This window comes from Taudactylus pleione, unplaced genomic scaffold (genome assembly GCF_031769625.1).
Source record: "Taudactylus pleione unplaced genomic scaffold, aTauple2 ptg000082l, whole genome shotgun sequence".
NCBI classification, from domain to species: domain Eukaryota; kingdom Metazoa; phylum Chordata; class Amphibia; order Anura; family Myobatrachidae; genus Taudactylus; species Taudactylus pleione.
Window position 1 is genome coordinate 610,812 of NW_028284484.1, and position 15,004 is coordinate 625,815.

Consider the following 15,004-nt stretch of genomic DNA (forward strand, 5'->3'; position numbering starts at 1 on the left):
GCGGCTCTGAATGAGGGCCTAAGTGTTTGAGTCTGGCTATGTTCCTCAGATGAAAGAATGAGGATTTGATTGTGGCTGATACCTGATGTTTAAGTGTCAAGTCACTATGCAGGACAACACCATGGCCCAAACAATTGCACAGGAATCCCCCAGATACACAGCACAAGGGGATGCGGTCAATATCCTGACCGCTGGGGTTCCGGTGCTCAGAATGCTGGTGCTGGAATCCCGACACTTGTCAGAATCCCGGTGCCGGCATCCTGAAGGTAAGTAGTGGGGTTGGGGGGGAGGGTTAGGTTTAGAGTGCAGGGGAGGGGGAAGGTAGGTTTAGGCACTATTGGAGAAGGTTAGGGTCAGGCACCAGGGAGAGAGGGTTAGGGTAGGGAGAGGGGGAGGGTTAGGTTTAGGCACTATGGGGGGAAGTTAGGTTTAGAGTGCATAGAGGGGGGTTAGGTTTAGGCACTAGTGGGGTAGGGTTAAGGTTAGGGTAGGGAGAGGGGGAGGGTTAAGGCTAGGGTAGGGAGAGGGGGAAGGGTTAAGGTTAGGGTAGGGAGAGGGGGGAGGGTTAGGGTTAGGCACTACGGGAGAAGGTTAGGTTTAGGGTGCGGAGAGGGAGGGGTTAGGTTTAGGCACTAGAGGGGGAGGGTTAAGGTCAGGGTAGGGAGAGGGGGAGAGTTAAGCTGCCCATCCACTAGGCGATGCGGGAGACTACGGCACGATTATGATGCCGTCGTCTCCCGCGGGGTGAACTGCATACACTGAACGTTCAGACGTTCAGTTTATGCAGATCAATCATCCCCGAACACGGCGGTCGTCAGGTTGACAGTCATGTTCGGGCTATGATTGATGTTAAAGACAACCAGCGGGCGCGCGCATCGCTAGTCGTTTTTAACCTTTTTACTGCCCGATTTGCGGGCGATTACCAAGCGATGGGGTGATAACGACCGTCGTTATCGCTCCATCGCTAGGTTTAATCGCCTAGTGGATGGGCAGCATTAGGATACCTACCGACAAGTGTCAGTATTCTAAACCTGTCGGATGCCTGCGTCGAGATTCTGACCGCCAGGATCCCGTACCAATCCCCAGCACAAGTACTGACTAGTTCCAGCTTTTGGTTGGAAGAGCATGCTGGGACTTGTAGTGCCACAAAATATGTAAACCCACAGGTTACAGACCGTTGGCTTATTACTTTATTTATCCATCCACATAGCATGTACATATTATTAAGCATTTTACAGAGAATGTATAATCATCCACATCAGTCCTTGCCCCAAAAGGATCTTACAATCTATAGTTCTCTACCACACACACTAGGCAGGAATAATAATTATTTTGTAATAAGTTAATTAAATCTACCAATATGTCTATGGAGCATGGGAGCAGACCAGATTACCTGTAGGAAACCCACAAAAACACAGAGAGTGTGCCCATAAACTCAGTGCTATGAGGCAACTTTACTGACCTATTATAAAGCCCTCACCCAGGGCAGAAAGTATTGTAAATTAGAGCCATATATAAATACACAAAGATTTTGATGTCAGGAGATTCACTCCTAGTCAGGTTATCATTTACAGAAATATTCTTAGCTAGGATTTTTCACCATTACTTGGAAGTATGCTTATATAATGTCTCCAATGGCCTAGAAAGTAGTCAAGTATCAAATAAAAGCAGCAATCAAAATACTCATCTCATATATATGTGATATTAAATGACAAAACAAAATGAAAAAACAAAATGAAAAAAAAAAAAAGTATCTAGTATGAAGTAATAAACACAATAAAACATGTAACCCCCTATTCATACAGACATTTAATATACAGCTATACAATTTGTTTAATACCTATATTATTGTTCTGCTTTGCCATGGGTTAATAGGAGCTATATAGTACCAAATAAACATACAACACTTGGCCCCCTAATTATCACAGATTGTAATCGTGTACAGCAGATGAAGGGGAAGTGGGCAAATGCAGACAAGTCCTTAGCTGGCTCAGAATGCTGTGTGGCAATGGAGAAACATTGAAATTCCACAGGTGCACAATCTACAACACACTATGGACCTCAAACGCAAGTGAGGCACCATACAGTTCCAATACACATCAAGATGGGTGATAATAATGCTCTTATATGTACACTTAGGAGCGTACACACTAGACAATGTGATATCATGAGCTATTTTCCCTGAACTCTCCCCGGCAGCTCCCCGCCACTCCAGGACACGATATGGTGCCAAAACCTGTCCAATCTGACTAAAGATCTATCGTGCACAAAATCTAACTATTACACAAAATCATGTATGAGATTGGCAAATCTTACCTGCTGTAGGCAATATCTGAAGAAGAGATGTACGACTAACAGGTACGCGCATCTGAGACGTGATCGTGAGTGGACACTCACGATTTGGACATATTTTACAGGATTTGTCGTTCCGATGCGTCGAAATCGGGCAAATTGTGTAAAATATCGTCTAGTGTGTACGCACCTTTGCACAAGTCATTTGCATCTGCAAGAACATGATAAATAAAGACTGAAAGAAAAAATGCTTCCTACATATTTTTCTCTTCTGACTGTGACAGGATAAGTGAAATATTAAGCTTTTCAATGAATGAGAATCCAGTGATATCACTAAAGACGTGAGGCATTTTGTTCCTCATGCCTCAGTGATATCACTAGTTCTTGGTGTCTCCATAGTGCATTCCCATGAAAATACTGCCTCAAGTGTGTGTACACTTTGTTATGACCACACGTGTCTTTCTGATCCTAAGCATTGCAATTTGTAAGTAAAATATCTGGCAGAGATATCAGAATATTAAACCCATTTTACTAATGAAAAAGATGAATCTGGCCCAAAGCTGTGCTTATAAAAAAAAAAAAAAAAGAGAAGAAATTCAAAAAACGACACCTCAGTTCATATAAATGGGCCCTTTAAAGTCTCCAAATATATTACATTATAAAATGCATTCGGCTCAGGTAATAAAATAGTGATATCAATGAAACTGCCATTTGATCCCGCAAAATTGTCTTTTTGACTAATTTCTTCCGTCTGCCTATAGGATTTCATTGATTTTACTGTTCCTCACCATTAATTCCCTTTCGTTACGTTTTTTATCTTCTCCAGCTCTGGCTGTCGGCTGCTAAGGTTAGATCATACCTCAAGATAAAAGCCAGAGATAAATCCGCAGGACTAGCTGGTTCCGCATTACTGGGGACGCATTACTGGGGACAGGACCAACAAGAGCAGGTTTAAAGTTTGTTTCAGCTTTAAGACAAGAACTACAAATTGTGAGAACAAGTCAGTGTTTCCTCTTAGCCATACACTGAGGTGGTAAAGTGGGTGACTAAAAGCGTAGATTTACCCCTACCCGGCTTGATCTATTTTTGCATCTAACAGCCAGTCCTGTTGGATGTAAATATAGATCTGCTAAGCTGGAGAAAAGCATAACACCTTCTGCATAGCATATCCTGGTGTGTTTACATATCCCCCCTATCTACATTATGTACAAAACTGCTGCTCTTGGTTCCCCTACTATTTCATAACAGTGCACCAGCTTAGGACCTAAGAATGGCACCTGAGGGGAAGATCAGTGATTAAGTCAGCACAGCGGGTGTCATACATTATGACGGCCAAGAAAAACCATTCTACATAAGGGACCTTTATCCCATATAAACCTTATATTTGTAACTCTTTGCACTGCACAATTCAGAGGTATTACAGATGACAGGCTAGGTGGGAAGACATTACCTTCCCACAGCCAGATCAAGGATTGTTTTTTTTCCTAGTTAACCAATTATTTAATAGCTGTCTTGGTTTCAAATAATTAATGGTAACCTTTCTATGAGGAGGAGATTAGATTAAATGATGAATTTAGTCATTTTTCAGGAATGTGGCGAGATTGGAGAACCTAAACTCAAGCTACAAAAACTTCACTGTTGTTTCTGAGAAGGCACCATTCCTGGCCCATCTGTTCCAAGGTAACCTGCAACACATCTCGCTGCAATGGCTTACTGGCCTCTGACAAAGCAAAGTAATAACCTGCCATCTTCATAAATCAATGAAGTAATGTCTGCTACGGGCATTCCATCCATATCATTAAAAATGACTTATTCAATGCCATTAGTGAGGATATAAAATTGCAATGCTGAAGAACAGAACCTTGCCCGTGTCACCAGTGACTGCTATTTTACTACTAATAATAATAATAATATTAATAATAATATTATTATTATTATTACAGCATCGACTTGAAAATTAAAGTTGGTAATGACATAAGATATATACTGCAAAAACATTGCCCATAGGATTATCACATAGCTTATTGATGATGCAGCTTAAGTCCATAAATTGTTCCAAGGTTCACAGTTATCTTTTACTGTACAGTAATATTATGCATGGTCTGTAATCCACAACAACAATAAAAAAACAAAACTAACACATACTTATATAAGCTGCACAAACTGTAAATCAATCAGCCACCAATCATTGGCCTGCATGAAATAACTGGAAGTGATCACTGAAGCCAAGAGAGACTGCTTTCCTTATGAAATGAATACACACTTCATGGAAGACCCCCAAACCCTAACATCTGTCAGTCAGGCAGCGCACAGACAGTGAGCACACTAGTGTCAGAGCCCCTGACCAAACAGCCTTTGTGAAATGATGCAGAGAGATGAGCTAAAACAGAGTCTGAACAATAATCTTACCACTGGAGACGAAATTCGACACCCAGGGCAATCACAGATTGGAGGATGTACCTGTAAGATTCCTTTGGACATAAGAGTCTTCAGACTTTTGCCTGGGAGCAGCACATGAAAGAGAGAGAGGAGACAAGATGATGATGAGCTGCAGGCTGTGCACAGAGAGACAGCAGTCAGCAGATAAGGGGCAGCCCACTGGTGTCCCACCTAGCACTAATGCAGGACACTGATACACAGAGGGAACACAGTGACACTGACATGCAGGGGAGGTGACAGGTGGGAATCACTTGCATACACCCAAACTCCACACAGGACACAACCATGCACACATAGATCAGGGACATAAACTCACATTTGCTGTACACATATTAGTGACTATATAACCCCACTGACATAACTGCAGAAAGTCCGACACGTTACAAATGTCCAGACATAATGTAAACACAGTGTAACTCATAAAGCTGATGCTATGACTCTAGTCTAGTGTGTGTCCATGAAGTGGGAGCTGCCTACACTCACAGTATAAGGGATCTGCGCATTTCCAGGGTACATGAGTCAGGAATGCTGGAGACCCTCAATATTTGACACTAGAGCTGAGCACCCACCCACTTTCCTAGGTGCCCCCGGATCACAGTGACTGGTAGCGCCCGCTGGGTGCACAGTGCATGCTATCAGCCAAATACACAGCCCTTTATCGTGTTACACCCCTCCTGCTGCTGAGAGCTCTCCAGGGAGGGAGTCGGGGGTAATGACCTCTCATTAGCGCTGCCCTGTCTGCCCTCACCCCCTCCCTCCCTCCACTGTAGATGACACATCATCCATGTCCCTCTCTTCCAACCTTTCCCCTGCCTGCTGGGGAGAACTGAGTGAGGGTTATCTGGTGTCCTAATCTGCCTCATCTGTGTACGTGCACCGTCTATTAGCATCTGGATACAGGTTATAACGTAGCAGTGTTATACAAACATGTACAATCAGAGTGTCCCTGTCCACATATACTTAATGTTATCCTGCATTAATACATAGCAGTATTCAGCAATGATAACAACAACACCCATCATTTATTACTAAGTACACCCGCCCTGCTATCATATATTACTAAGTACCCCCAACATACATTACCAAGTACACCCCTCTGCTATCATATTACTAAGTACCACCAACATACATTACTAAGTACACCCCTCTGCTATCATATATTACTAAGTACCACCAACATACATTACTAAGTACACCCCTCTGCTATCATATTACTAAGTAGTAAGTACCCCAACATACATTACTAAGTACACCCGCCCTGCTATCATATATTACTAAGTACCCCCAACATACATTACTAAGTACACCCGCCCTGCTATCATATATTACTAAGTACCCCCCCTACACCGCTATCATATATTACTAAGTACCCCCTGCTATCATATATTACTAATTGCCCCAACTGCTATCATATATTATTATGCGTCCCCACCCCACTACATTATATTACCAAGTACCCCCAGCTATCACACATTACGAAGCACTCCAGAGTCTGTTTTAGAAAACTTTAGGCGCCGGACTCTGCCCCGGGTACCGGAGGGTGAGAGGGGTGCGGCGGAGCAGGGTATGTGCGGTGTATCTATCCCTCCCCCCCATTTACCTCCACCACCCAGCAGTCTGCGAGTGTCAGATCCCCATCCGGAGAGAGAGCCGGGGTCACCGGAGAGGAAGGGAGGGAGGAGGCGAAGGGGGAGGGAGGAGGTGCGGGTCTGTGTCACTGAGCAACACCAACCCTTGAAGGCTTCCTATAACCAGGTTTGGATGTTACCCCCCGCCCCAAATTACACTGCCAGGAAGAAATGAGGGGGAAGGGGGGGTGACATCGAAAGTGTTAAACATTAACCTGTCCACAGCCGGAGTAGCTTAGTGGAGTCCAAAGGGTTAAATACCATATGGGGTGATTGTCAGATGCCCCATTCCCCCCGCTGTCACATCCATATACATGACATGTGAGATGCCTGGATCACACTACACATGGCACTAGTTTGGGCTGCAGGTGATCAGATGGCACCGGGGCTAGATACATAACTGAAGTGCAAGCTCTTGGGTTACACCAGGTGCAGGACGGGCTAGTGCTATGATCACTGATGATGGGTATAGTATATACAGTGCCAGCACTGGGTGCACGCACAGCACAAGCTAGGGGTCACCAGCAGACTTTACCCTAACTTTGCAGAGAGTTCCCCGTCCCCCCGCCTACTCCGCTCGGTACCTTTGTGCCTGATGCTCCGCTTCCAGTCCTTGGCCGTCTCCCGTCCGCTGACAAACTGGAACTCGTTGGGGGTGAGCCACTCTCCCCGGTAGCGGATGGACGGCCCCTTGCTGCCCTGGCACAGCTTCTGGATGTAGAGCAGAGCCTTGTTCTCCCCGCACTCCACCTCAATGCACGGCTCCCCCTGGTCAAAGAGGGGCTGGAAGTCGGGGATGGAGGAGAACCTCTCCAGCATCAGGTCATCGGGCAGCGGCGGGTGCTGGGGCTCATGCAGCCCCAGGTAGGCACGGTGAGCGTGGGGGGCGAAGAGGTGCTGGTAAGTCGGGGGGTGCGGGGTCACCACCGGGATGGCAGCGGTAAGGTACCCGGGGATAGTGTCCATGGGCTGGTTGAAAGCGGCGAGGGCTAGCTCCTCTCGGTCCGGTCTCTCCTTCTTGATAGCCGGCATGGTGTCCCTGGGCTGCCCCGGGCACTGCGCCTCTCTCCTGCTTTGCGCTCTCCCAGCGGCAGCGGCGACAGCTTCCTTCCCCCGGGTCTCCGGCTTCACAGATCCTCCTCGCACGGCGCCTCCGCTGCCGATCTGCCTCCCAGCCCGGCTGAGACATGACATGCTGGAGAGGGCTGAGCCACCGGAGACATCATGCTGCTTATTGATCCCCTATCGACCTCCCCCGCTGTGCGGGCTGCACTCCGGGGCTCCCCGTGCCCTCCTGCCCCCTGCTCCCCCGCACGCCGTGTCCCCTGCTCTCTTCCGTGCTGCCCCCTGGCCGCTAATCCACTCTGCGAAGTGGGCAGCAGAGGTAACTTATTGGAGGTCCTGTGTGTGTCATCCACCTGCAGGCTGTCTCTCCTATTAATGAGGATGATGATAACTGTTACTTATGATCATTCCCAGTGACAGAGGAGAGACACGCAGTGCCTCTTGCCTCTCTCCCCAGCAGTGCTGCCGCTCGGGGGTATGGGCTCTGCTGGGGGATCCCTCTCACATGTCACACACTGGAGTTCACAGACTCTCTGACCAAACACCATTCGCCGTCTCCGCCGCTTCTCCAACTTGGCCCATTTAAACAGCAAAGGCGGCAGCGGGAGGGGAAGTCGGAAAGGCGAGGGGGGTGTGCGACGGACGACATCCCTCTCCCACTCCGCGGCGGCTTCTTGTAATAGCAGTGGCTCATGCAGTGCCCGCCAGCTGCCTTGGAGGTCGCAGCCTGCATAACTTTACACCTGAGAACGCCACATGTGTGAGTGTGTGTAATATGGGGGGAAGGGGGGTCATGTCATCGGGGGGTGTCTTATAAACAGGGAACAGCTACAGTCATTATTATTATTATTATTATTATTATTTAAATAGATCTAATCCATTTACAAAATAGTAAAGGAAGTCTAAATAATAATAGTTGTGCAGCATATCTTAATACATTATACATTTGGTTTATGCAAGGAGTGTTAACCCTTGCCTAACCCTCAGATCAATTTCATGTATAATAACCCCATTTTTAAAAAATAAGAAGAAAATCAAACACTGATAATAATGTTTTTCTGCCGTCACATCTTCCAACAACCACATTTATTTTATATTTATTTATTAACCCTTATTTATATAGCTTGCCCAGATAACACAGCATTTTACAGAGAATGTTTAAGTTATTCACGTAAGTCCCTGCCCCAATGGCGCTTACAATCTATGGGCCTGATACAGGGATTTATGTTAATTCGATATTTCCGCATATCTCCAATGTTTGCAGATTTGAGCATGAGCCGCACTGCGCATGTGCTGATCTGCTTCTGCGATGCCCCAAAAGCTGCATTATGATTGACATGCTGTTGGCATTTGGGGGAGGCAACGGTGAGCGTTCCTGAGAACGGGAGCAGCGGCCCTGATTTGTGGGCGTGTCTAAGCCAGGTGGCTGCTTCCTTGGATGCGGCTTCACTTGCCCCGGCAGCAGGATTTACCCAGACATCCTGAGTAACCTGGGGGTCACTCAGGTGTCCGATGTGCACACAGATGATCCGATTCTGCGTCTTCGGATGCAGCAACAGATCAGAAAAGCCGGCAGTGGGCATCTGTTTACTTAAGACGCCTCCTGCGGCATTTACATATTGTTGCACAGCCTGCGACAATAGCGTCTATCTCTGAATCAGGCCCTGTATTCCCTATCACATGGACACATACACACTAGGGTTAATTTTAATTTTCCGAAGTCAATTAGCCAACCCAGGCTTATAGCAAGGGCGGACATTTGGTGCTGTCGCCCCAGGCATGAAGCCTTGAGGGTGGTACAGCCACTGCATAATGGTTTTCCAGGTTCCACTTTGCCAAGAACACTAAATGATTCAGTTACGGCTCTGAACCATAGTTGCCAACCTTTTGGCTGCCTTCTCTGGGAGGAGGCAGTCTGGACGGCACTGCGGGGGAAAGAGAAAGGTTTGTCTGGGGGCGGCGATGGGCAGCACTTGGCGGAGGTGGGCGGTACAAGGGCGTGAAAATACAATTGTGTCATTGTAGCCCTGCCCCCTGCAATGCAATGCTGAGATTACCATCATCGGCCGTCTTGAGCGCACCACATCTGGCAGTCAGCTCCACACCCATCCATCATACCTGGCAAATTCACTTTGATAACTGTGCCCCTTAGTACCCTCTATGTGAGTCAAGGATGGTGGATAACACTGTAACTTTAATTCTATTCATATTCTTTTTGTATTTCTACATTAATTTTATCATTATCAATATTATTATTTTTATTATTTCTATTTTTATTTGTTTGTTTTCATCTCTACCAGTATTTCTATTGTATTTTATTTTATTTTGATATATATATATATATATATATATATATGCGGGCTGGGCCGGGGGGCAGGGTGCCATGTGCCCCCGAGCCGCAGCGTCATGCGGGCCGCGGGCAGTCTGTGTCACTGTGACACAGACTGCACCGCGTGTGTAGCGCTGACCGGACGGAGTTCGGTCAGCGCTACACAAGTGACAAACACACAGCCGCCGGCATCGGCAGCTGTGTGTTTGTTTTGATCAGCAGCCAATGAGAGTCTATCAGACTCTCATTAGCTGCTGCTGCGCCCACTGCAGAAGCCGCTCCATCTTCCGGCTCCCGCATTGGGCAATGATGGGAGAGGCGTCATGATGTCATGACGTCTCTCCCATAATGCAGAGCGGCCCGGCCCGGGAAGGACAGACGGAGGAGCGGATGGCAACGGTGGGAGCGGGTATTGAGGTAAGTGTTTTTTTGGGTTTTTTTATTACGTGTGTCTACTGGGGGAGGGGCGGGCACTACAAGGGGGAGACCACTACTGAGGGCACTACAAGGGGGGGGACTACTACTACTGGGGGCACTACAAGGGGGGAAAAGCCGGAAAATGAACAAAAACTGTTGTTTGTTAATTGTTGTTTGTCAACATTGACAGCACGCCCCCTTTGATCGGACACAACGAGCGAAGGACTTTCCTTCGCTCGTCGCGTCTGGCGCATGCGCACGACGGAGCTCCCTCCGTCGTGCGCATGCTCAGTCCATAACATCGACCCACTTGCGAGCGGACAGCCGCTCGCGGGTGGGTCTGAATCAGGCCCTATGTATTGTATGGATTGTGTACTCTACCTTTAGCATTTATTACTAAAACTGTCACATCTCTGTGACAAAAGCGCATAAGCTACTGTTTTTATCCCAGTGTCATATAGCATATAGCACTGCTACCTCCTGACAGAAAACTGGTGCATGTGCGCTACCCTTGCAGAGTCAGCGCACTTTGAGATGTGTCCAAGGGCGGGATCTACTAACACTAAAATGCGTTCATGCTTTCAAACTTCCAGTTTTCTGGGGTTTGACTGCAATTTCCATATGTATCAATCTTCGGAAAGCTAAACTTTCCAGAGCTTGCACCCAATAGGCAATGCCATCTATAAATAGTATTGCCTAATAGAAGCCTATGGGCTTCTTTTCTGATCCAATAAGATCCCTCTCAGGGTCCCCCGAGGCTCGCACATGCACCGCTATGCTTGCTGTATGTGGTGGGATGTATCGCATTCAAAGTGCAATGCTTGGTACATCCCGCCCCAAGACTGCACACCATGCAAAATGCAACTTTTTTTCCGGTGTATTTTGCACTTACCTATATGATGCAAAATATCCCAATTCTACATCAGGCCATGAAAGCGCTCATCGGTACAAGCCCTAATATATACTGATTTGTCCACCAGTAGGCAGCAGGAACGTGTGCACATTGTAGTGGTATGAATTATTTTAGTTAACGCATTTTGTGCCTGATTAGTCGGATCTGTATCGATGCTGCACACAGTTGGCCGATGTTTGAAGTTTGCGCACACGTCTGAGCTGCACAGCGCATTTGTCCTGATTGTCAGAGACGCAGTACAGGACCAGACGCAGGATTTTAAATGTTAGAGGCCGTTCCTGGGAGGGAATGGGGTGGCCATGCCGAATCAGGCGTGTCATGGGCGTGTTGCTGCTGCGTCCACCACATATGCACTGCTGTTGAAGTGGTGCAAGTTTTGATGATCCGACCGATGGTGCAGGGTGGGATTTTGCCACCAGGAAACCGGGGTACTTCCCGCTGGGCCTGATATCTCTCTCAGAAGCCTCTTCAGGGCCTTCACTGCTGCATGTGTGAGCAGCAGCGGCAGAGAGTGTCGGAGATGTCAGACGGCTGGGCCTTGCAGAGGCAGCACAGTCTCTCACGGCTGCCATTAACACTTTCAGTTACCTCTCCCCACCAACAGGTGTCTCACCCCAGTGTGGCCTCCTCATTAGACAGCACAGCCTGAGCAGCATCACTGGACTATTCCTGCTTTGCATGGCGCTCCTGCTCTTCGATCGGAACGTGGTGGTGACTGTGCAAGGACTGAGACGCCCAGTTTGGGCATCTCTGCACATTGTAATACCATCAGTGTTTCTTTAGGCGCCACCATCGCGCACTCCATCGACACTTGCACCAGCTCTATGGCAAGTGCAGTCTCTCCATGTGGCTATGGCCTCCAATGGCTGCAGCTGTGAATACAGCCCTTTGTACTGACACGCCTGCGATACTCCCATAACATGCCCATCAGACTGACTTTCTTTTTTAGTTCCCTTCCGGCCACCTCCCAGTCACCCCCCAGGAACGCCCACCACATTTACTCCCCATTTCTTATACTGTCTGTCCCGATGACAACAGCATCTTTGTGCGATCACATTGTTATACGGAAATGCTATCTTTTTTTAACATTTTTCGCGCTTTGCGTGAACATCAGCATTGCGTGTAGATTGCATTCAACTAAGAATCAGGCTCATAATGGGGGAGATAAAAATACTAGGCGAGATAAACGATCCTTGCAAAATCACGAGAACCGTGTATTGTTCATCCTGCATTAGAGTACCAGGCAAGGCAGCCATCTTGGGTGCACTGCAAAAGTTATAATGTGTGAGATAAGCAATACATGGAAATAAACATACAAGGGTAACATGACAAGCAACTTTACAATGCGGTGTTTGTTTACATGATTTCACAATGCTTTAAAAAATCTACAGTTAGAGTATTAGCCTCAATTTGCACAATCTCTGTGGCTTTAACCACTCAACTGGCATGGTTGTATGTAATGTGACCGGAGCCAGAAGTGCTTCAGCTGGCAAGGTCGCATTACATGTAACCACGCCAGCCTGCTCCGTCCCCTGGCTTCAGCAGAGGAGATCTGTTCTGCACAAGTGCAGAACGGACCTCCTCTGTCTCCCCGGACCACCTGAACTGATGCGGCAGTCTGTGACCACCGACATCACTGCCAGAATCGCACCAGAATGTCATGCAAATGGCACTTTGGGGCCATGCCCCCTGCCCCATGCAAAGCTGTGCCCTGAAAATGTGAGGGGGAGGGGCTAAGTCATGGGGGTGGGGGGGCATCTTTTGGCCCAGGAGGTGAGGGAGAAGGGGGCTATGCAGGTCATTAAAATATTTTTCCTGGGGGTGGGGTTATCTAAAAAATGTTTTAAACTTGTATATAGTGACACATGGGGAGGGAAAGGGGGGGAACTAAATTGGGCACCCATTGTCCCCGGAGAGGGTGGGGGCTCTGCCACAGTTACCTATGACAACTAGGAGTATTGGGGTTGTTATTGCAGGGGATCTATTGACAGTGAATCTATCTTTTAAACTTAATTAAATCAAATTTTAAAAAAATTGTGCGGTTTTGAAAAACAAAAAAAACATCATTTAAGTGGTTAAGACACCACTTACATTTTTTCTCACATTTGATTGGGCAAGTGAGGGTTGAACTGGGATCAGTTGAGCTAGAAAACTTACCTGGTTTATTAAATCACCCTCCCCATGTTTTAAGCCCATGGGGTAAATTTACTAAGTGTTGGTTTTTGCAAAATCTCCTGTTTCTGGTACCCGTGTTTCCCCGATAATAAGACACTGTCTTATTTTTTTTTTGGTTCCAAAAAACACCATAGGGCTTATTTTCGGGGTAGGTCTTATTTTAACTAACATTGACAGCCCCTTATGCAGGCCCCCCTGTAGCAGTGCCCCTTATGCAGGCCCCCCCTGTAGCAGTGCCCCTTATGCAGGCCCCCCCTGTAGCAGTGACCCTTATGCAGCCTCCCTTGTGTAGCAGTGCCCCTTATGCAGGCCCCCCCTGTAGCAGTGCCCCTTATGCAGCCTCCCTTGTGTAGCAGTGCCCCTTATGCAGGCCCCCCCCCCCTGTAGCAGTGTCCTTTATGCAGGCCCCCTTATTGCAGTGCAAGTACGGTACTTACCTGAGTCACCGCCGTCCGGGATGTCCCTTTCACTTGCGCGCTGACTGGATCTAATATGATCCAGCAGGCGCGGCCGCACAGGATCCTCAGCGCGCGGGTGACGTCATGACGTCACCCGCGCACTGCATGACTGGGAACGCTGGTCTCTGCAGCGTTCCCAGCTCAAAAAGAAAAAAAGGTAGGTCTTATTTTCGGGGTAGGGCTTATTTTAGACCGGGCTACAAAAGTAAGGGTAGGGCTTATTTTCAGGGTAGGTCTTATTATCGGGGAAACACGGTAGCTTTCCCAGTAATTTAAAAAAAAAAAAAAAAGATTTTTTTAAAGGCAAAACCACAGGTTTAGTAGACAACCCTATACACATCGTTATACCATATTTTTTACATATTTTTTAGAAGCCGCCAAATTTATCAAATATCCGGAAAACCACAGAAAAACAATTATATCGTTGTGACAAGCCAGAAAGCATACTGTTTGGGCTATCTGTCCAATCAGAAGGTGAGAAATCACAATACACTAAATATTTGTCTATTAATAATACAAAGTTCCAGCTTACTGTACATGGAATAAATAGGAAGTATGTGTTTAGTCCTGATATGGACGTTCTTAGATTTAATTAATTAAAGTTAAGTTTTAACTCATACTTGGACATAGTTAGATCACCCCTAAACCTTGAGAGTACTTTTTTTCCTTGTTTAGTTATTACTTTTTGTACTCTCAAGGGTGTACTTCCACAAACCTATATCCTCCCACTCAGGACAATTTACTTGCTGGAGATTAAATCTATGTCAACCCATCGTAGCAGTGATCAGTGATTTTCAGTGCTCATAATCCTCCTCACTCTTTGTCCTCTATATATTATATATAATTAATTAACCCTATACCCGCTGCCCAACGGGAAAAGCTCTAATGCTATCAGCACAGAGCTGATTTTTCCTAGGGTTGAGGCCCACAATTTTGTTTTCTTACAGCAAGCCCAATACCCCAGGGATTCCAGCCCCATGCAGATTGGCCTAGGGCTGGTTGGCACTATTATGAGGAAGTAATTGGAAAGAGCAGCTTCCCCGGCGCTGGTGAGGGTAAAAATAAAATACTGCCTGAGGAAGCGAGCAGATGCCGTAAAACTCGTTGCAGCTTAGAACTCAGTGAGATTTTTATATTTATTTTAATTTTATGCTTTATTTTTGTATTGTGTCTTTTATTTTTTTATATAATGTTAGTTGATCTGATTTTATGCCTGTATGATAATTACTGATGCTGGGGCAAATTTTAACAAAGTATTTTTTTATTTTTTATTTATTATCTCTCTGTA

General features: G+C 46.6%; 1 protein-coding gene across 2 annotated transcripts in view; it reads right to left on the bottom strand.

Moving 5' to 3' along the window:
* Positions 1-8,057, bottom strand: part of SAMD11 (sterile alpha motif domain containing 11) — a 199,506-nt gene extending 191,449 nt beyond the window's left edge. Inside the window, exons 1-2 of one of the 2 annotated variants that reach the window (XM_088468169.1) lie at positions 6,944-8,057; positions 4,753-4,793 (exon numbers count right to left, since the gene is read on the bottom strand). In XM_088468169.1, the coding sequence (XP_088324295.1) occupies positions 4,753-4,793; positions 6,944-7,553 (651 nt within the window). In that variant the 5' untranslated portion in view covers positions 7,554-8,057. Of the gene's footprint in view, positions 1-4,701; positions 4,794-6,943 lie in introns of both variants that reach the window. The other variant, XM_088468168.1, reaches the window with a different exon arrangement.
* Between the last annotated feature and the right edge of the window lie 6,947 nt (positions 8,058-15,004).